The following is a 23679-nucleotide window of genomic DNA, read 5'->3' as shown; positions in this document are numbered from 1 at the left end:
TAAATTGAAGGTAATAGTTGTTCAAACTCCACAATTTTTTTCTCTGGATACAGATGATATTCTCTATCACAGATACCCCAGAATTGTCCCTGATTGTTGCACTGATGGAATGAGCAAGTTCATCAGATCATATGTACTTTCAAAGGCTTAGACCTAGAGGAAGACACTTCTAATAGTGGCTGTCCCCCCCCCCCCAAGATTGGTTTTCAGATATATTCTGAGCAAAGGCAGTACATTAGATTAAAAGAGTATTACTTTTGAAACCTGTGGTGTGAAAAATGATGCTCATTTGAATGTAAAATTTCCCGTTTGTTTGTTAAACAATCAGTTCCTTTACTTGATTATCAAGCTTAATGTTCTTTAATTCCTTAGACCAATGCTCTTAGCTCCCCAGAACAGGAGACTTGGAATAACAAGTCCTTTAGATACTGTCTCAGTATTTTTTTGAACCAGAGAACTTTATCTTTTTTGATGAGCTACACTGAGTCACTTGGATTCAGTATTCAAGAAGACTTTAGCCACCTCCTCTACCACCAGTCCTTTCCTTCAGTTAGGGTATTGACTCATTTCTCTTTAAGAGCACTAGTCTCAAAGATCAGGGGCCCAGCCTAGCAACCTTAAATCATCAAAAAAATCAAATTTCAGAGAATTACTATGTGTTGAGTAATACCCTAGAGAAATCAAGCAAAACTAAGGGGAAAATGCTATCCTGGGTGCAGGGGAAATAATAATGTTTCAGGTTGCTAGGGAGGTGAGCCTCTGTCAGGATCAGGTTTCAGTTTATTAGTAAGGAAGGTCACAGTTCCATGTGATTGTGACTGTTTGCTGACTATCTCAGAAGTATATGTGTATAAGGAAACAAGTGAGAAATGATATCTAATATCTAAGGAAGCAATTCTCAAATTTTTGGTCTCAGGATTTCTTTATACTCTTATAAATTACTAAGTATTTCAAAGAGTTTTATCTTTGTAGGTTATGCTTATGACTATATTAGACATGGTAATTTAGTATAGACTGATAATTATTTAAAATTATTAATCATCTAATAATAAGCCTGTTATATGTTAACATAAATAATATTTTATGAAAAATAACTATTTTCCAAAATGAAAATATTTAGATAGAAGAGTGCTATTATTTTATATAGTTTTGCAAATCCCTTTCATGTCTTGCTTAATAGAAGGCAGCTAAATTCCAATTTCTGCTTTTGCATTCAGGCTGTTGAAGTCTGTCATTTTGATTGAAGTTTATGAAAAAAATCCAGCCTCACACAGATATATCATTAGGAAAGAGGGGAGCATTTTAGAAGGCAAATAATATCTTAATATTATTATTATGAAAATAGTTTTTGCTTCATGGACCCCCTGAAAGGATTTTGGAAACTGCTAGGGTTCTTAAGACTACACTTTGAGAATTGCTGGTCTAAGACAATGTTAAAGTCAAAGATCTAGGTTTAAATCCCTAAAATTCGACTTATTAGCTGTGTGGACTTAGCTTTATTCCTCCAGAGGTTGTTTCCTTGTTGAAAAAAAATAGAGATGATGATAATGGCCAACATTTACAAAGCACTTTTAAGTTTGCTAAGTGCTTTTCCCATATGATCTCATTTGATCTTCACAACAACCCTGCATGGTGGGTACTTGTTATTATTCCTATTTTATAGATAAGGGCCTTGAGGTTGAGGAAAGAATAAGTGACTTGCTCAGCAACACCCAATAATTAAGTATCTGAGGTAGAATTTGAACCCAGGTTCCTGACTCCCAAGTATAGCCCTTCATCCTCTATGCAACATTGCTTTCTAATGTGAACTGCCCTGTTTGTCTCAGAATTGTAGTGAGAAATTTTTTAAAATATCTGTCAGGGGTGGCCAGGTAGCACAGTGGATAGAGCACCAGCCCTGGAGTCAGGAAGACCTGAGTTCAGGTCCGGCCTCAGACACTTAATAATTACCTAGCTGTGTGGCCTTGGGCAAGCCATTTAACTCTGTTTGCCTTGCAAAAAACCCTAAAAAAATAAAAAAAATATATCTGTCAAAATACTACTTCAACAGTATGATATGGTGGAAAGAACATTGAATTTGGAGTCGAGACCTGGAGTTCAAGCCCCAGATTGACCACTTTGCCTTTGTGGACCCCAATTGTTTTGTATATAAAAGACAATTATGTACCTTCAAAATTAGAGGTAGTGCATGATCCTTTGGGTTAAAGAGCAGGACTTTGAAGGGACCTTCTCCCATTTTACAGATGAGGAAATCAAGACCCAGAAAAGTTAATTGACTTACCCAACATCACAACTTAAGAAGACAGTTCTGTGTCACAAAAAAAAGATTCAAATTCAAACCCTTATGATTCCAAATCAATAGTGCCCTTTCTACTATCTCATACAAGTTCATGAGATAATGTATGTAAAGTTACTTGTAAGCTGCCAAGAGTTATATAAAGATGAGTAGTTATTGTTATTACCCATGGGGCTAAGGTCAGGTGAAGATCCAGATTCAGAAACCACATAGGAAGTGTCAACATACCTTCTGTTTTGTGATTATTTCTAGCCTTGTTGACCAGGAAAAATTAGAATGTTTGGAACATTAGGTATTTGCCCAACCGATGGCTGTACACGTCTCATCCAGGTGTTTACTCTCCTCTCCCTGCCTTCCAGGCTACAACGCCTCTTTGCTGCTACATTGGCTTATATCTCTGTTAGTCAAACTGTTGGCATGGTGTTCACTAACACGGGCTGTGTGAAGGCTTATGGCCTTTGGGTTATACCTATTCTGGGAAGTACTGGGTCCTTCTGAACCCTGGCCTCTAACAAGGGGGTACTTTGAGAAAGGGGAACCAGTGAAGATTGCACAGAAGATTGCCATGAAGTTCAGCTTAGCTATAGTGCCTACAGAATATATCTTTCATCCAAGTTCTTTCTAGTCCTGGCCCCCACCCCCCCCAAGTCACTTTGTGACCTTGGGCAAGCCAGTTCTCTTCTAAATGGCTCTATTTCCTCACATGTATAATGAAGAGTTTGGACTTGATCAGGATTTATAAATTTGGGGTCTGTAAACTTTTTTTTAAACTGATGACTGCATTTCAATATCATTGGTTTCCTTTGTAATCCTCTGTATTTTAATTTCTGCATTTAAAAATATTGTTCCAAGAAGGAGTCTATAGATTTTACCAAATTTCTGTCAAGAAATCAAAGAGGTTAAGAATCCCTTGATTTACATGATACTGCCCAGTTCTAGGATTCTCTGAATCCATCATTGGTCTGGGATCAGTATTCCCCCTCCTTAGACATCTCACTCCTACTCTAGACCTTCAATACTGAAGTCCAAGGTCAGGAGGAATAGCTGCCCTAGGTCCAGCTAGATGGAGTCAGTTTGGTCCACTAAGCCTTTTTGACTCAGAACTGGTACTACTGGGTGGGCCTTTCTGTCTCTAAACTAGTCCTCCCTTATGCTGGCCAGGTAGTCAAACCTGAAGAAATGCCGACTCATTTGGTCTTCATGGGAAAAATCACCTGAATGATATTAAACTGAGGGAAGCCAGGTTGAGACCAAAGATCTCAAGGCAAATGACAAGATAAAGCATGTTGTGAAATGAGTCAAGTGACCTCTAGGATAACTTGAATCTGACTAGAAACCCCCAAGTGACCCCCAAATTTCAACTCTTATGCCACTATTTTCTCATTTCATAGACTTCATTTTGGCCAGCAGAACCACTTTCCCCTCCTGGTCTATCCCCGTATCATCTAGATTGATCTCTGCCCCACCTAGGAAACTCATTTTTAATTTAATTTTTTATTTTTTTTTTTTTGCAGACAGGGCAGATTTACTCATTGTTACCCTCACTTAATTGGGAAAAATTTATCAAAAAGTAGCCAAATGTGAAATTGGAAACAGAAAGCAATATAACTAGAAGGGACTTTAATTTTTATTTCATCCAGTCTCATTTTATTCAAGAATCTGAGACCCAAAGAGGGGCAGTGATGCCCAAAGTCACAAAGCTACTTAATGGCAGAACTGGAAATATAATCTGCATCTTCGTTCTCACAGTTATCCCACTCCTCATTTTATAACTGCAAGAACCTGAGGCAGATGTAGGTTAAGTTGTCTTAGAATCAAATTCCTAAAGTCAAGGATTCTTTAGCAAAGTTCATCAATTAAAAAAATTTTGTTGATAACTGCATTTCAGTATACTTGGTTTCCTTTGTAAACTGGAAGTATAATCTGGATCTCCTTCCTCTCAATTACCCCACCCCCCATTGTATAGCTGCAAGAACCTGAGACAAGTCTGAGGCTACAGAGCTGAGAATCAAGTTTCTAAAGTCAGGGGTTCTTTGACAGGGTCTATCAATTAAAAATATTTTTGTTGGTAACTGCATTTCAGTATACTTGTTTTCCTTTGTATTCAAAAACATTATTCTGAGTAGGGGTCCACAGACTTCACCAAACTCCTGCCAGTGATCCATAATACAAAAATTATTAACTCTAGCCTTAGTAGAAGCAAAAAGTAGCCTTCTTCTGTAATAGTAAAAATAATGGTACACTTAAAGTGTGTGAAAGGGTGAACCTTTGAGATAGTGATATGAGTGTTATTACCTCCGTTTTACAGATGAGGAAACTGAAACTGGTAGATTTCGTGACTTTTCCAGGGTCACATAGCTCTTAAGTATGAAAGGTAAAACTTGAACTCTGATCTTCTGACTCTAAAACCAGTGCTTTCCTACTCATCAGTGTTTTATGTTGAAGAACATATTCTTGCCTTCCTTGAATTTTTTCTTTTAATCAACTTTCTCTCCTGTCTTTACCCTCTACCTCCTGTCTAGGGTCAGCAGTTCTACCGTTATGGGGATAAGCGACCTGCCTCTGGGACCAGGGACAAAGGCACCTTCCAGCAGTCAGCAAAGAACCCAGAGCTTCCCAAATACCGACGGGATGGCATCCATGCGACTGATGGCTTCCAGCACCCTGCCAAAAAGTCTGGGCCAGCAACAGTGGGCTCACGCTATTGGCAGACCAAGGGTGGCCCCCCAGACACCAGGAACCTGAGGACTGTCCGAACTCCAGGCAGCCCAGCTGGGAATGGGGGCCGGGAAGACCTGGCAACCCCATTTGGTATCCCCCTCTCCAAACTATCACAGAACAAAATCCTCAGGAACAGGTCAGCTGGAGGCCAGTGGGGCTCTCCTGATTCTCGTCGGAGGGCCCCAGGACCCACAAGCCACAAGGATTGAAAGCAAGTCCACTCTCCCTCTCCTTGCTCAGCCCAGAGCTGCTTGCTCCTTTCATTGGAGCCCTTGAGACTAGACTCTGATAGTGCAAGTATTCTTAAACCATGCTGCTTGGACCTCAGATGGGAGAACTATGTTTGCTGTACATATGACATAAGGGGCAGGAGGATGGGATATGATGTTTACATTTACCTGATCAGTGCACCAATACCAAGTGGCCATGATGGTCAGACCGAAGGTCATCCCAGTCCATGGGAGGTCTCCAGTGTGGGGGTCTCGGAACATGTGCATGGCATCAGCCCGGGGCAGGTGGCAAGTTGTGTTAGGGATGGTTTTGTTTGGCACCGCCTGTAAGTAAGCTGCCTCCAGCTGGCCATATCCCCCAATTTGGTCAAAAGCTGAAAGGGAAAAATGGGAAATTAGGGAGGAGGACAAGGGAAAAGAAGAAGGAATGGAGGGAGAGATTGGCTGGTTGGACTGGCCAATGACTCCTCTCCCTCCTACAACAGACTTCCTGATTCAACCGTTTTTAAGATTTCCCTACAACCTCACCTTTTCCACACGTTTCGAAAGGAGCTGGGGAGTGAAAAAAAAAAGATCTAATTTTATGATTTTATTTTATTTTTATTTAAAGAGAACAAAATTATTAAAAGATAATTTTGCACATTGGAATTATTAGATTCCTGTTATCCTGGAGGGATCTTGCTGGACTTGTTATCTCAGCAATCCCAGAGTGAATATTTCTTTACTTAGTTTTATATTATAAAATAGCAAAACATGTATTTTTGTTCAAACCCAAGGATCCCATGGTGAGGTCTAAAATATTAAACTTCTGGGTCCAATAGTTCTGTGCTGAAATTGTTGCCTGCTGTAGGGTCCCTAGTTTTGCTTTATATTTAGATTATCAAAGCTAGAAGATAATCTGCTTTCTAAGAAAGAGCTCCATTCCTTCATTCTACACATGAGGAGACTGAAGCTAAGAGGGGAAATAACTTCCCTTCTTTTAAGATGGTGTAGAGAATCAAGAATCAAGAGTCAAGAGACCTGGGTTCTAATCTTACTTCTAGCTAATTGTCTAACTTTGGATGAGTTTAACTAACACTGGGCTAAACACTGGGGATATGAAGAAAGGCAACAGCAGAACAAAAACATGAGTTACGTAAGTCATTTTACTTCTCCAGACTTCAGTTTCCCTTATGAAAAAGGAAGGTTTGGGGCTAGATTATCTCTAAAATCTCCTAGCCATGATAGTCTATGATTCTGCCTCCTGATTCCCTGATCATTGCTATTTCTAGCATACAATGGTCATCTTCCAATGGGCAATACTAAGGCATTTCCCTAGGCACGTGATTTGTATCTCATCTTACTTTGATGATCATGACATAGGCCTCCATTGAAACCCCTTGTCCCAGGCCTGCCTGCCCCTATTCATTCTATCCTTCAGTTCAGTCCTCAAATATGTGTGATTACTTTGATACCTCTTGAAATAGTGCAGAAAAACAGATCTTAGACTCACCTGCCAGGAACCTAAATGCAGAACTAAACAATCTAGTTGACATCATGGGAAGACAACTTACTTTGTTCTGTCTCCTTCATCTTAAACTTTCAAATTGCCTATGTCTTATCTGCTCCTCCAATGAAAATAGGAGGGTCCTGGATCCTATCCTGACTTCAGGGAGGTTAATTTTCCCTGGAATTGGATACAGAAATGGGGAATAATCTAAGAGGTAGCAATAATCAATATTTCTGTTGCCCAATTGCTTTTGCCTTACAATCGTCAGAAAAACTAAGCCTTTTCCCTATGGTTACCCTCATCCTATTCATGCAGGAATAAGTCCAGAATCACCCCCCAGGTTGGATCTCAGCTTTGAGTGGACAGTGTCAAAGATGCCACCAAGTGGCATTACCCCCCTTTCTCTAACTACCTCAGTACTAAGACTAAAGAACTCAGTGCTGAAGAGATGAAATATCTTCATGATAGCTGGCCAAAAACTGAGACAAGTTCATGGACCTGGGAAAAGGTTAGGGAGAAGGGACCAAGATCAAAGTGGCTCCAGGCTAGAAAACTCACCTTAGAAATAGTTACCAACAAAGTTTGTTTTGCCTGACTCTAAATTCCAGGCCCTCCCCCTCAATTCCTACACCGCTCAACATTTACACATTCATTTCTGATTGAAAAAGAGGGCAGAGTGGGGCAGCTAGGTGACACAGTGGATAGAACACTGGGCCTGGAGCCAGGAGGACCTGAGTTCAAATCCAGCCTCAGACACTTAATAATGACCTAACTGGGTAACCTTGGGCAAGTCACTTAACCCCATTGCCTTAAATAAATAAAACAATCAAAAAAATTAGAAGAGGGCAAGGAGATAGGACTCAATGGTCCCTGGAAGTTCAGGCATCTCCTTATGACCTCCAACATAAAGACCATTTTTCAAATAAGGATACAGACAATTTATCCCTTTAAATAAGCAATGCCTCTCCCCCTTCATAGCAGTATATCACATACTTATTTCTATGCTGCTGATTAGGATGTAGACTCATAAAGGGAAGGAACCTTAGAATCAGTTATTCTAGCCCCCTCATTTTACACATAGACTGAATCCCAGAAGTGAAGTGATTAGATCAAGGTCACCATTTTTCAGACCTCTTTGGGTGTTTCCTTCAGAGTCATGAATGTCTGACCCCAACAAGGTCAGTTTTCATGTCTGTGCATCTATTTTTGTTTTCTGCACCCAATAGCATCCCTGGACACTCCCCTAAGGTAACTTGACTCTAAGAATCATATCTTCCCTCCAAGAATAAAGCTTTGCTACCCTAATGAATATTTCTAAAAATGAACTTCAGGCTCTGTTGGTCTTTACGAGGCTGTCCATAGAATACAATTTAGAACTGTAATAGACTTTAGGAGTTATCTGGCCATAGGATCATAAATAAGAACTGGGAATCTTCAATGTTAATTTGGTCAGTGCCTTCAATTTACAGATAAAGATAAGTTCCCTGCCTGATGTCATATAGGTAATAAGTAGCTGAGACAGGATTTGAAAGAAGAACCTCTGACTCTCTCTCTAGCTGCTATTCTTAAAGATATTATTTCTGTGAATGTCAGTTTCCTATGTTTTAAACTCTGATGCTATCTTTTATCCTTATTTCTCCCTGGAAACACTCCCCAAAACGCTACCTCAAAAATGTTCCTTATATCTACCCCCCACACCTCCTCCACCACCGCCATTTTCACTGCTACAAGGTTAGACTATCTTCACTAATACTCTCGAGGAAGATAGCCCCACCACCAGGCATCTTTTCCTACTCATACATCTGATCACATTACTCCTCTGCTCAAAACCCTTCAAAACTCCCTATTAATATACTATGGAGGTTCTGACTACATTGTTTGTCCCTCTGGCACCACCTTGCTTTCCCAGCTATGTCTCATAATGTGTATTCTACACTTTAGCCAAACTTGACTGTATGCTATCCATACCATAACCTTGCCCCCATAAATTAACACTCTTCCCTAAAATTGAAATGCTTGACTTCTCAAGCCCAACACCTCTTCCAGAAGTCACTTCTTCACAAAACTGTAGGCTCATTATGAATCAGGAATATGAAGAAGCAGACAAAAAAAAGGAATGTGATCACAGTCTGCACTGCTAGTCCACATAAGAGAAATAACATTATCACTGTATTCTACAAGGGTCATTCAACATTATGTCCAATTCTAGATCCATTTTAAGAGAGATAATAAAAACCTATAATGCAGAGGATAGCAGAGAATTAGAAACTATGGTATGAAAATTTCTTTGAAGGAACTGCAGATTTGACCCTCAGCAGGCCAATTAGTTGAGTCCATGCCTGAAAAAATAATTCACTACAATCTACCCAATTTCAACTCTGAAGACCTCTAATGAAAAAACTCACTACCTCTCAAGGAAGACCATTCTACTTCTGGATAATTCAAATTGTTTTACCTAATACCTAGTCTAAATCTGCTTCTGCTCCTTTTACCCATTGCTACTGGTTCTGTCAACTGGGGTCAAACTGAACAGGTCTAATTCTTCTCTCATTTGTCAGCCCTTCAAATGCTTGGAGATAGCTATCATGTTGCTCCAAGGCATCTCTTCTTTATAATAAAGATCACCAATTCCTTCAACTAGTCTTCATATGGCATGGACTGAAGGTTCCTTCACCACCCTGGTTACTTTGATGGCTAGTTATCTGAGTTAAGAGCATCTGATGCTTCAGCCAGGGTTTCATGAACAAACTAATCTTGTGGGTATTTAAATTATACTATGTTTGCTATGAAGGTAGCTAGGTGACTTAGTGCTGTACCTGGAGTCAGGAAACCTTAATTCATATCTGGTCCCAGACCCTTACTCACTGTGTGAACCTGGGCAAGTCATTTAACCTCTATTCCAATGGAAAAGTAAATGACTAACCCTGCCAGGTTTGCCAACAGATTTGAACTACAGACTAAACTACAATGTTTACCAAAGGTTCAGTACAATTACTTTATTGTCCCACCCATGTTTCCCTAGAATTTCAAACTTGAAAACTGCTGGGGCATTGAACTCCATTCTCCCCTCCTTCCCAGTTTGCCTTCCCTCCTTTCTCAATAGTGTATATGAATGCCTCCCAGCATTTGGTTAAGGGTCACAAAGTCCTTTGGAAGTTCATCTTCTAAAGGCTTAACCAGAGTCCTAGCTACATTAAGAATTTCACCTTTCACCCTATCTAACATAAAAAATGAGAGTTTCATTTCAAGGTTTATTGTCTTAAAGTGGAAAAACAAATGACCCTTGAATCTGATTTTCCATTCACTCTCTATAAATAACCTCCCAGAGTTTGAGTCTCCCTGAAAAACATCTATCAAAATTATGTTTGGACATGCATATTTGGATAGACAACTCCTTCTGACAGTATGCGGAGCACTGCTTGTTGGAAAAATAGGTGAACAAGCATATAGAAGGTTAGAGGTCAGGAGTGAAGCAGCATTCCATCCATCTACTCCCAACTAAGGCAGGCTGAGATTTGGGAATAAGCTTGTAGTCAGAGTCTAAATGAATATCCACTAGAGCTCAGAAGATCCCTATCAATATTTTACCTCCAATGTCATTTGGTAAGTGTTACAAAAAATAAACTATGGGAAATGACCTTTTCCAGCTTCCAAGATAAGCAACTAACCAATCAGGATGGTTCCCCAGCTACTAAATAGAAATGTTTATTCTTTTGAGAATTGAATCTCATTTCTAACCTGAAAAGACCACCTTCCACTCACCAGTTTTCCTTATAAATATTAAGTTGCAAGGCAGCTAGGTGGTACAGTAGATAGAGTACCAGCCCTGGAGTCAGAAGGACCTGAGTTCAAATGTGACCTCAGACATTTAATAATTTCCTGGCTGTGTGACCTTGGGCAAGCCATTTAACCCCGTTGCCTTGCAAAAACAAACAAAAAAAAATAACTTGCACTAATAAAATATCCAAGATCTTCATTGCAATAAAAAAAAACAAAGAAATGTGCAGTTGCTGATTCAATGGAGAGTTGCTATCAGGAATAACCTTGCAGGTTGAAAGTTAAGTGAATATTATTTTCTGCAGTGCTGTAAAATAGCACTAATTAGATATGTGAATCTACTAATTCCACAATTTTTCTTTGTGGTTAGCTACAGAATAAAATTTGTGAGGTATTGAGGGAAGATTGAATATAATAAAGAGTTTTCAAATAATTTACATTTATATAAGCACTTAAAGTTTACAAAGAATTTTCTTCAAAGTAATCTTGTGAGTTAGAGAGTACAGCAGAATAGAGTAGTTTTACTGTCACCCATTTTACAGATAAGGAAGCCTAAGGTTACGTAGCTGGGAAGCGTGAGAGACAGTTCAAACTGGATCTTTTCAACTATCTATAGTTTGGTGCATTCCTTCAGTTCAGGATATTATTGCTTTAAGGGAGATGCTATTTAATTTAAATAACGGTGACTTGTGGCTTAAGGTTTCTCACTTGAGTTGAGGCAAGTAAGGGTGGGTGAGCCAGCCATCTCTCTAGGGAAAGAGCAAGTACAATCGTGCTACAACCCTGTTGTCAGAGGCACTTGGAGCCAACTATCATCCCTGTACCTCTCAGATTGGTTCAATAGATATCCTGCTCCTCTCCTGAGATCTTTGTTGTTTGTAGCCTAAGCCAGACTGAATTTCACCCTGTCCAAATCATCCCTCTTGCCTCTTCCTCTTTTTCTCATAAGAAGTTTTATTATTGCTGAGGGATTTATTTTTGTTATTTTAAACAGATGAAAGGCACTAGTGTCTTCTGGCCTTACATGTAGTATTAAAAATCCACCTCTGAATGCACCTCATTACAAAACTTTGAGCTACCAGCCAGTATTTCTTGAGTCAGCTCTGGTAGCCAGAGGTTGAACTAAGGCTGGGAAAACTGACTAGGGAAGGAGAAGCATGGGAAGGGACTCAGTGTCTTCTGCTGAATCTCTCCTGTCCTCATCTCTGCAAACCTTTGTTCTTCTAACCATCCCTTGCCATTTCTTCAAGTTCTGCATTCACTGGGCCATTTTCAAGTGGTCATTTCTGGCAGGCATGACTCCCCTCCTCACCTGTTACCCTGTATTTATGATCATAGTGTCCACAAAATCTAAACCCAATAAAAGACGTCAAGTTGGAATGGGCTTCACCTCAAGCGTGTGTGTGTGTGTGTGTGTGTGTGTGTGTGTGTGTGATTGCTAAGCTTGGTAGAAGAAGGTAGGATGATCAACTCCTTACCTTTGATAGTTAGAATGATTGCCCCGACTATCATAATCATTGTCTGCAATGTGTCAGTGTGGATGACAGCAGCCAGGCCACCTATGGGAAAAGGATAAAAAACTCAGGAAGGGGTCCTCTAGCCTGCCTGGGTAGATAGAAACTCAGATCACAAAGGGCAGTTATTATGAATGAGTGAATGAATGAATAAAATGGTGAGCCAGGCAGTTAGTTACTTTGGAAGAAGTGAGGGAAGCTTGTGTATCACCCACAATCATTTTCCCAAGGTGGAGTCTTCCCTTGTTGTTTGTTTGGCTCTCCTCAGCTTGGCATCCACTGCTTTCCATGCTCTGGTCTGACCCTAACTCCCCAGCTTTGTTTTCTGATTCTTTGTTCCTCCCTTCTTTACCTGCTCCCCCTATTCCAGTCAACCTACCCCCCCCCCCTTTTCCTTTGATCTTTCTGTTCTGCTCTCACATTGTTCTTATCTTAAAAACCCCTTAACAAGCCTGTGAGTCAGGTATATCTGTTATCATTTCCCACATTTTACAGATTAGGAAACGGGGTAAGTGACTCATCCATGGCCATGCAGCTATGAACTGTCATAAATGGCCAAGATTCAGAATGAATTGTCCTGACTCCAAGTCCAAAATTCTAAGTCAGAAAAAAAAGAAAAGACAGTACAACTGGGTGGTTTAGTGGATAGAGCACCAGCCTTGGAATCAGGAGGACCTGAATTCAAATGTGAACTCAGACACTTGATATTTACTAGCTTTGTGACCTTGGGCAAGTCACTTAACCCTCATTACCTCATATCTAGGGTCGTTTCCAGTTATTCCGATTCATATCTGGCCACTGGAACTAGATGCTCTGGAGGAGAAAGTGAGGCTGGTGATTTAGAATAGTTCCCCTTCACTCAAATCCAATTCACTTACTTGTAATGGCATTACCTCCCTGATGTCATGGTCTTCAGAAAATTTATTTGGACCTGCTGTGTGGGAGCACCATATTTCTCTCAGACAGGTTTGGAAGTGTATGTAAACCCACATAAAAAGGGGAGGATCTAAGTCAAGAGCTGTTTTCTCTGTTTCATCCTCCAGGTTGCACTGGTGAGGAGGGGATGGGGAAGGGGAAAGTAGTGCCAAGTGGGAGCTTTGGTTGGTTGAAGGTCCATGGCATGAAGAGAAAGATTGCTTTGAAGCAAATCCACAATCTTTTCATTCCACCTCTTACCTGCAACAGTGTAAAGTGCGGTGATCACCAACATTATTCCAGTAGACAGGTAAAAATTCCAACCCAGACAGATGTGTACAAAGAGGGCCCCAGCATACAAATCAATCTGGAGAGAGCACAAGGTCAATGATCAGTCAATCAATTTTCCATTATTAAGCGCCTAGCATATGTGCTAGACAACATGTTATGTTCTAAGGATAAAAAAAAACAGTTAATGGGCTGTCAAGGAGTTTACTGACTGACAACCAACCTATAAAAACAACTATGTACAATCAAAATATAAATAGGATAAATTGAGAGTAATCTCAGAGGGAGGGCATTAAGACCCTCAGGGGTTCTACAGCTACAACAAAAACACAATGTTCCTGTTTCTGGGCAAAGAGCTCAGCAAGCAAACTGAGGTAAGCAGGTATGAAGTCTAGGGCTATCCATTCATGTTCATGGTGGGGGAAAGTCTAGACTAAATTATGTAATTTTAAAAATCAGAAATAATAATAATTATAGTTAAAATTTATAAAGCATTTTAAGTTTTGCAAAGCACTTTGTAATCAGTTAATTCAGTCCCACAACCCATGACCCACTCCTTCCTGAGGCAGCCCATTTCACTTTGGACAGTCCTAGTTGTAAGGATGCTTTTTCATATATCAAACCTAAATCAATTTCTCTGAAACTTGTATTCATTACTACTGGTAATATATCAATACTTGTTCCTAACTTCTGCCCTCTGAGGGTAAGCAGGCAAGCCCAATACTTTACATTTAATCATAGATTTAATGGCAGAAGGGACCTTAGAGGTTATCTAGTCCTTTTTCACAGTTGAAGAAACTGAGACCCAAAGAGATTTAGCAACTTGGCCAAGATCACACAAGTGATCATTGACAGAGACAAGATCCAAATTTAGATCATCTCATTACAGCTCCAGCCTTCTTTACACTGCATTATTCTCCCTTAACAATACTTTTGGGGGGGGGGGGGTAGGTGGCTAAGTGGCTAGGTGGCGTAGTGGCTAAAGCACCGGCCTTGGAGTCAGGAGTACCTGGGTTCAAATCCAGTCTCAGACACTTAATAATTACCTAGCTGTGTGGCCTTGGACAAGCCACTTAACCCTGTTTGCCTTGCAAAAAAACCTTAAAAAAAAAAAACCAATACTTGAAGATGTTTATTATATTTTCCTCCCCAGGTGGCAACTCAGAACTCACTACCAAGATCTAACTTACATTTTCATTGTGAGTATTTTCATTATGAAAATCAGTAGAGGACACAAATCAGGATTTGATTTATTGTTTTATTGGTTGTCTAGACTTAAAATGATAGGAAAAAAAACATGATTCAGATTAAACTTAAAAGTGTGTCCTGTACATTTTACCCCCAGAGAGCTAGTTTGTAAAGATTTACCAGTACACTCCTACCTCAACCAAGTCTCTTCTTTAGACCAGGGCTATCCAACTTTACTTTAAAAGTTTTTACTGAAACAATACACAATATATTTTGATTTGCCATTTTAGTGAGAGCTTCTGCCATAGCTCACTTTGTTTACTAAAGCATTTAGTAAACCCACAGGCGGACTGCATAAAATCACTCTGTGGACTGAATGCAGCCCATAAATCACATTTTGGGCAGCCCTGCTTTAAACTAAACATCCCCTCTTTCTTCAGTTGATCCTTATATAGCATGACCTGAAAGTTCTTTATCATCCTGGCTGTCCTCCTCTAAACGTTTTCCTAATCATTAATGCCTTTCAAAATATAGTGCTCAGAACACTCCATAGTAAAATATTACTGCAGATGACACCTTGGGTCATGAAATTAAAAAACCCTTGCCCCTTGGAAAGAAAGCTGTGGCTAATCTGGATAGCATCCTAAAAAGCTAAGATATCACCTAGCTATATAGTCAAAGGTCTGATTAGTCAAAGTTATTGTTAGGATCCCATCCCAAGGCTAACCCTCTTTTTCACTCCTCTCTTTTACTATTAGGAAGCATTCTGTTTTTCAGAGTTAAGTCCCAGTAAGCAAGCTGTGTCCTGAGCTTGGCAGTACAACAATCCTTTGTGCTCACCCTCTGGATGAACTCTGCTGCAGCTAAATCACAAAATTGGTTCATGCTAGCCCCATGCAGTCTCTGAGTTTAGACAATTAGCTGCAGGAACCTTGTTCTGATCATGAATCAAAATTGCTATGAATTTGCTAGGAATCAAAATTGTCTCATTGTTGTTACCCCTCATAGCTGTTGCTAGAGCCCACTGCTTGGTTCTTTATTTAGTCATTACTATATGTATCAAGGCTTAATCTCATTGCTTTGGGATCTCCTCTAGGAGATGCAAGGGGTTTCCTTTTTTTTTTTTTCAGAGTTGACAGTTGGTATAAAGATTTGGCTATAAAGTTTGTGACTCTTCAGTCAGAGCTGACAATTGATGTAATACCTCTGAGGCTCTTTGTTTTGTTTTGTTTTGTTTTATTTTTCAGAGTTAATAGTTGTTATATAAGCTCTGTGGGTCTTTGATCATTTGTTTTTAGAGTTTGACATTATGGCTTTTCCATTAGTAATGTATGACCGTGAGAGTTGAACTATAAGGAAAGCTGACTGCTACAGAATTGATATATTTGAATTATGGTACTAGGGAAGATTTTTTGAGAGTCCTTTGGATAGCAAGGAAGTCAAATCATTCGATACTTAAAAAAATTAATTCAGGCTATTCACTGGAAGGTAAAATACCAAAGGTAAAGCTTAAATGCTTTGGTCACATATGTGAAGAGAGGATTGATTGGAAAAGATCCCGATGTTGGGAAAGATTGAAGATAAAAGGAAAAGGGAATGGCAAGAGAATGAGATAAAGATAATGTCATAGAAATGATAAACATGATCTTTGACAGATTTCAAGAAATAGTGGTAGATATAAGAGCCTGGTGTGCTATGGCCCATCAGACACAAGTGAAGTAAACCAAAATTCCAGATATAGGCTGACCAGGAAAGAGTACATTGGAATTATTACTTTCCTTATCCTGGCCACTACATCTATATTCATGTAAAACTTTTTTTTTTGACTGCAACATCATTCTACTAACACATGAATCTGTAGTCTGCTAAGAATTCCAAGTCTTTTGTTTTAAGAATTTAAATATTTATTTATTTATTTATGGCAATAGGTAAGTGACTTGTCCAAGGTCACACAGCTAGGTAATTATTAAGTGTCTAAGACTGGTTTTGAACTCAGGTCCTCCTGATTCTAGGGCCAGTGCTCTATCCAGGCACCACCTAACTGCCCCTGAATTCCAAGTCTTTTGAAGATAAACTGTTGTCTAGAAATACGTCTCCCATCCTGCACTTGTATCATTGTGTCATTTACTATGATTAGAATGTTTTTATAATTAGAAGTTTATTTAATATCTATGTAAAAAAGCCAGGCTGTACTTCTTATACATCACATCTTCTTATACTTCACATTTCTGATCCTCAGTTTCCTCATTTGTAAAATGATCATAATAATATCTAATATTGGGGATAGCACTGTAAAATTATCCAGTTTCTGACTTATATTGCCCCCACCTAGAGTTTATATTAGAAAAATCACCCCACATAATTCAATTTTAGGTTTCTACAGAGGTGGCTAAAAAGATCCCCAACTCCCATACAAGCATTCAGGGTAACATATATATCTGGCTACATCTACAGAAAATGAAGGAGGGGTGGCTAGGTGGTGCAGTGCATAGAGCACTGGCCCTGGAGTCAGGAGTACCTGAGTTCTAATGTGACCTCAGACACTTAATAATTACTTAGTTGTGTGGCCTTGGGCAAGCCACTTAACCCCATTGCCTTGCAAAAAGAAAATAAAATAAAATAAAGGAGATAAATAGGGCTCACCTGAACCCACAAAAAGAAGCAGAAAAAGCACAAAGGACTTACAGAACAATCTACAATCAATATAATTCTCTCTCCAGTGTGTCCCACTTTCCACAGGGTCATTAAGTTATCCAGATACAAAGCCACCCATAGACATTCAGCCTTCTGATACTCTCTGAAGGCCTTCTCTTCCCTTAAACAAGCTGAAGGGCATCTAGGTGGCACAGTGGACAGAGTACCTCAGACACCAAAGTAGGCTTCAGACACTTAGTAATTACCTGTGTGACCTTGGGTAAATCATCTAAACCCATTGTCTTGCAAAAACAAAACAAAAAAACCCCAATAGTCAAGCTGCTCAAGAAATTCTCCTTCTCTGGATATAAAGTTAGATTCCCCAAATTCGTGAACTTGGGGTTACTTACAAGGCTTGAAGACTAGATTGTTGAATTTTGCTGCCTAGGAAATCACCCCTCCTTTATCTAGGAGAAAGGGAGATTAGGAACATTATCTAAGAACTCCATAGGAACATATTTTTTTTTTCTTTTCTGTGATCTTTTTTTAAGCCATCATTAATGACTCCTGGAAAGGAGGAAGATCAACTCCCACCATAACTATGGGTTACTACAGGGAAAAAGTGCTTCTCATAGAAACTTCTAGGAGGCATGTTTTGATAATTTAAGTCCCCAAATTTGTATGTTTGAGTTTTTGTTGATCTTTTTTTCTTTAGGTTTTTGCAAGGCAATGGGGTTAAGTGGCTTGCCCAAAGCCACACAGCTAGGTAATTATTAAGTGTCTGAGGTCATATTTGAACTCAGGTACTCCTGACTCCAGGGTCGGTGCTCTATCCACTGCACCACCTAGCAGCCCCTGTTTGGTTTTTTAAAAGAGATTTATCCAGAATAAAAATGAAAGTGGAAGGGGAAAGAAAGTCAAGGGCACTGTCAGCTCCCTTTTATAAGCTAGTCCAAAGGTCTGGCTACTCCCATAAAAGTCTATCCTCCCAAGAGCTTTAACCATCCAATTCACCTTAGGGGGAGACCACATCACTTAAGTCCATTCTCTAGAAGGCACCAAGAGGCAGTTCCACACCAAATGATTCACTTTGGGGCAGCCCCAGTCACTGAAATCTAATTGGCAGATGCCTTTTGTCTTCTCCACAAGGTGAACATGTCTTCACTCTGCTTAGAGACATACTTTCTCAGGAGTCCCTGACAAAGAATTGCCACCCCCATATGTTCATAAATTTGATTGGATAACCCTCCTATTCAGCCCTTACACAATTTGGCTTTTCCAGTGATTACAGCACTCCTCCCTAAGCAATCTCAGACATAGAGGGAGAGTTGTTTAGTTTTTTCCTCCCTACTACTTATAAGCACATTTTTTTTTTTTTGTGTGAAACTCACTTAATGGTGCCCGCCTAATCTGGGGACTTCTCTTTCCTTCATCAGTATAAAAGTAATGATCATCAAAAGTGTCACTATTACAAATCTCAATTCGTTTTTTCCACAAAAATCAGAAAAAGACTTCTAAGCCAAGAACTATCATAACCTTTATGACTAGAATCACAAAATTTGAGCCTAGGAGAGTACCTCAGAATTGCACTCTTTCCTCTTCCTATTCAGTGTAGTCTAGTGCACTAAACACAACATTGGGTCTGGAATGAGGAGGGACTTGGGTTTAAATTCTGTTTCTGAAATTCACTAGACAAGTTCTCTTAAAGAAATTGTTCCTGAAATGCACTCATTCTCTTCTCACCTCTAATTGTTAAATCCCTTACAATTCCTTAAATGGTCAGTTTAATTGCTACTTCCAACAGGAAACCTTCCCTAATGCTTTCAACTGAATTTGTTTCCTCATGTGTAAATGGAAAATAACAATATGTTCACTACCTAAAACACCAACAAGTGCCTTTTAAACCTTAAAGTTAAAAAAAAAAAAATTATCACTTTGCAGGAATCCTTTCTGCTGTATCCCAGATAAGTTTCTACTTTGAAGTGTTCCTTAGTGATGGAGAATTTCCCAAGGCAAGGCATTCTACTTTGGGTAGGTCTAATTGTTAAAAAAAACTCTTCCTCCCCAACCCCGCTTCTTCTTTACTCTCCTGATCCCTCATATCTAATCAGATGCCAAATCTAATCAGTCCTATCCCCATGCCATCTCTCATATTAATCCCCATCCTGGTGGATAAAACCCTAGGGTTGTTATCAATTCTATCTTAGCCTGTTACAATAACTTCCTATTTAATCTCACTACTGCAGGGGTCCTCAATCAACTCCACATAATAACCAAAGTGACATTCCTAAAGCACAGTTCTAACCATGTTGTTTCCAATCAAAAAGGTCCAATGGCTCCTTATTGCCTCTAAGTGCAAATATAAACCTCTTTGTTTGGTGGTTCAAATCCTTCATAATATTGATTCCAGTTTCCCTTTATAGTGTCATTCACAGATTCTTCAGTCTAGTAAAATTGGACTATTTATTGTCCCTCACCTAAAACATTCCATCTCAAGACAGTTTCCTTAAACAGATTGCTTGCCATAATCGGAATGCACTCTTTCTCTCCTCACCTCTATTTCTTGAATCCCTTAGAATTCCTTAAAAGAACAGCTTAATTGCAACTTCCAACAAGAAACCTTCCCTAATGCTTTAAACTGCCAATCCTCACTATATTGTAAACTCCTTGAGGGTAGGGACTGCCTTTTAGTCTTTTTATAATACTACCAGCATTTATCACAGTACATGGCAGAGCAGACTTATTAAATATTTAATAGAGGCAACTAAGTGGAGAAGTGGATAGAATATCAGGCACGGAGTCAGGAAGAATCTGATTTCAAATCAGACATTTCCTAGCTGTGTGACTTTGGACAAGTTGCTTAACCTGTTTGCCTTAGTTTCTTCATTTGTAAAGTGGGAATACTGATAGCAGGGTAGTGTTGAGTATCAATTGAGGTAATAATCGGGGGCAGCTGGGTGGCACAGTGGACAGAGCATGGGCCCTGAGTCAGGAGTACCTGAGTTCAAATCTGGTCTCAGTCACTTAATAATTACCTAGCTGTGTGGCCTTGGGCAAGCCACTTAACCCCATTGCCTTGCAAAAACTAAAAAAAAAAAAAATGAGGTAATAATTGTATAGTATTTAACACAGGGCTTGGCAAATTGTAAGTGCTATATAAATATTAACTATTATTATTATTATTTTATTGGTTTATTGGTTGTACCTCCCTCCTAAAACATTACCTTGGATTTTCTTTGTTTATATTGTGTTTACTACATACATATTATTGCTTCCCCTAATAGAAGGTAAGCTCCCTGACAGCCAGAACTGTCTTACTGTCAAAGAAGGCATAGAAAGCATTCAGAAAATGATTGCTGATTGGTTGAGTGATTCTACTTGTTGCTCCTGGTTCTTTCTAAGCCAAACAAGCCAAACAAGTTTAATCCTTCTTCCACATGATTGCCCTCCAAATATTTGAGAACAGCTATCATGTTGCCCCTGTATTCTCCTCAAATTAAACAAACTCTCAGTTCCTTCAAATGATTCAGGTGTGTTATGGTCTCCAGTCTCTTCAGAGTCCCACAGTATAGTGGACATCTTCATTGTAGCCCTACCTATTCCTCTTTCAGTTTCCTTTAAGCATTTAATAAAGACTTATTTGCCAACTGAACATCTGACCTTCCCTCCTTTAGATTGCCAATGTCCTTCCTAAAATGTGACACGAAGGCTGAACATAATGTCTGACCAGGGTAGTATACATGTGATCGTTCCTTCCCACATGCTGAACGCTATGTTTCTCTATTTATTCCCTGTGATCATCATCAAGTCACTTCACTTTACTGGGTCTTCTTTCCTTCTTCTATAAAATGAGGAATTTAAATTAGATGATCTCTAAGTTTCCTTCTAGCTTGAAATCCTATGATCCTTTTAATTCAGTCTAAAATGGCATTATGGAGAAACAATGTGATTTAGTAGATAGATGATAATCTCAGAGACAGAAAGACCTGGATTCATGTTCTGGCTCTGGATTACACTAGCTGTGTGACCTGAGGCAAATCACTTAACCTCTCAATGTTCCAGGCAAAACTCAAAGATTATAAATTGCAGAATACTTACTAATAGGCCATAGAGAAGGGTTCTTCCTTAGCAACTCCCCACACCAACAAAATCACAACTCTGAACCAAAGAACACACCAAGTTAGCATTCACCATTTTGTCTTCCTTGTCACCCTGTTGACTCATATTGTCCTTTAAAATCCCAGATCTTTTCATATTTTTCCTAGTTATGTTTTAACATAATTTTCCATTTGTTTAATTTACTTTTTAAATAAAAGTATAAGATTATATTTATTCCAGCTAAAAATTGCATATTATTTGGATTATTAATCATCCTGTGCTGACCTTTTCAGGTATCAATTCTGATTAATGACTTGGTGTTCCCTTCTAAATCTGGTAGCAAAAGAATCCCCTCAACAATATCAGTCTACAATTCTGTCATACTAAATGGATTTGTGAGCTCATCTATTTGAGTTTTCTCTTCAATTGTTGTTTTTTTGTCCTTCATTCTCAAAGAAGACCATGATCTCAAGGAGGTGATGCTATAACATGCAAGTGAGTTGAATTTAAGTGATCAGGGTCCAGTGGTCAAATATGGATGAGGATGACTGGAGATGGCCCTGGATGGAATGAGCAACCTTGGCTTTTTTAAGGGAAGGTCTTTTAGCAGGTTTCAGTTTGACTGAGGCAATACCCATGAGATGAGGCAAAGGGAGCAAGAATGACCACTTCCAAAAAAAAGAAGGAAAAAAATGTTGGAAGGCAAGACCCTCGGGGTGCAGTCTGTAAGTCATCTACAAGTGCCCATTCCATGGACTTTTGTCCATATTCTCCCAGCAGTTCACCACAGAGTTCACCTAATGTATTGGGGCCCATCCTTGATGTCTTGCTAACTTCTTGAATATATGAAGTGTTCACACTGCCCATCATCTATCCCTTTGTTCTTACCACAGATTAGTCTAACTTCTTTCTCAGTTACATAATACCTTGATGACATCCTTTACAATACTTCTTTATAATTCTTTGTTTGCAATGTGTTGCAACCTGGTCATGCCCACTATAAATCAAAATGTACATATTAAATACCTGCTGCATACCAGGGACTGTTCAAGGTTCTGGGGACAAAAACACAAAGAATGAAACAATCCTTGCTCCTAAGAAGTTTGGATTCTGGGGTGGCTAGGTGTCGGTAGTGGATAAAGCACAGGCCCTGGAGTCAGGAATACCTGGGTTCAAATCTGGTCTCAAACACTTACTAATTACCCAGCTGTGGTCTTGGGCAAGCCACTTAACCCCATTTGCCTTGCAAAAAAAAAATGAAGTTTGAATTCTGTCCTATAGGGAGTGAAGGTGGAAGGGGCAGCAGTAGGTCCTTATATAAGTATATGCAAATATATTTAAATATATATATGTATGTATATACATATATATATATATATATATATATATATATATATATATATATATGGAGAGAGAGGGAGAGAGAGGGAAGGCTTTCCAAGTGTGAGTGACAGCTAGTGAAATTGCAGGTATATAGGAAATGGAAAATATTGTGTGAGGAGCAAAGAGAAGTCCAGTTTGACTGTACTGTTGAATGTGGGAAACAGAGTGATGTTAATTGGTTGGTTGGTTGGTTCTTGTCCTTCCTTATGGAAGAAGACCAAAATGACATCACTGTGTTTGAGAAAAATTTCAGTGTGTCAGACTGTGGCCGATCAGACCAATACAAACTCTGAATGCTCTACCACAGATTGGGCTCTAAATTTATGTATGTCACATTTCCTTTGAGCTACTTCAATACTGCCTTGCTCATAGAGCATAGCAACCTCACTGATGAGGGCACACCATGCTGGGTAGTTTTGTGCCAGTATCTCCCATGCTGAACAATCAATTATAAAGTTCTTTAAAAAAAACTTTCATATAATAATGTTTTTTCTGACCCCTTTGTGAGTGTTTACTCTGTGTGAGTTCTCCATAAAACAATGCTTGGGGAACGCACTTCTGGTATTCTAACAATGTGCCTGTCCATCGTAGTTGTGCTCTATGTAGTAATGTTGGAATGCTAGGCAGTTAATAGCTCAAGAAAGGGCCTCAGTGTCTGTTATCTTCTCCTGCCAGGTGTCTTCAAACTCTTCCTAAGACAATTTAAATGGGAGCAATTCAATTTTCTGACATGTCACTGTAGATTGCCCAAGTTTTACAGGCACATAGCAATGAGATCAGCACAATGACTCTGAAGACCTTCAACCTCTTCTCTCCTACACTTTCTTTTGAAGCCTACCAAATACTGAACTAGCTCTGGCAATGTGAGTGTCAACTTCATTGTCAATGAGTACCTCCCTGGAAAGGACACTGTCAAGGTAAGTGAACTTGTCCACAGTACTCAAAGCTTCTCCATTTGTTGTAATCAATGGTTCCATATACAGATCGTGTGGTGCTGGCTGATGGAGCACCTGTTCTCTTGGTGTTATTTATTAGACCAAAATTAGCTCAAGTGCAGAAAATAGATCTATACTTTGTTGCATCTCAGCTTCAGAGGCTGCATCAAGTGCACCATCATCTGCAAACAGAAGATCATGCACCAACATT

At 39.3% G+C, this 23679-nt stretch overlaps 2 protein-coding genes across 4 annotated transcripts in view; one reads left to right on the top strand and one right to left on the bottom strand.

Annotated features, from left to right (window-relative positions):
- Nucleotides 1-5887, top strand: part of FAM83G (family with sequence similarity 83 member G) — a 58769-nt gene extending 52882 nt beyond the window's left edge. For all 3 annotated transcript variants that reach the window (XM_074204384.1, XM_074204385.1, XM_074204383.1), the window contains exon 6: nucleotides 4819-5887. In XM_074204384.1, the coding sequence (XP_074060485.1) occupies nucleotides 4819-5226 (408 nt within the window). In that variant the 3' untranslated portion in view covers nucleotides 5227-5887. The remainder of the gene's footprint in view (nucleotides 1-4818) is intronic.
- The window catches only part of SLC5A10 (solute carrier family 5 member 10), a 168325-nt gene that overhangs the window by 96520 nt on the left and 48126 nt on the right, over nucleotides 1-23679 (bottom strand). The window contains exons 6-8 of the mRNA XM_074204386.1: nucleotides 13204-13309; nucleotides 11992-12072; nucleotides 5416-5621 (exon numbers count right to left, since the gene is read on the bottom strand). Of these exons, the coding sequence (XP_074060487.1) occupies nucleotides 5416-5621; nucleotides 11992-12072; nucleotides 13204-13309 (393 nt within the window). The remainder of the gene's footprint in view (nucleotides 1-5415; nucleotides 5622-11991; nucleotides 12073-13203; nucleotides 13310-23679) is intronic.

The sequence above is a fragment of the Macrotis lagotis genome, chromosome X (assembly GCF_037893015.1).
Source record: "Macrotis lagotis isolate mMagLag1 chromosome X, bilby.v1.9.chrom.fasta, whole genome shotgun sequence".
NCBI classification, from domain to species: Eukaryota; Metazoa; Chordata; class Mammalia; order Peramelemorphia; family Peramelidae; genus Macrotis; species Macrotis lagotis.
The sequence above is the reverse complement of the archived record's forward strand: the minus strand, read 5'-3'. Positions and strand labels throughout refer to the sequence as shown.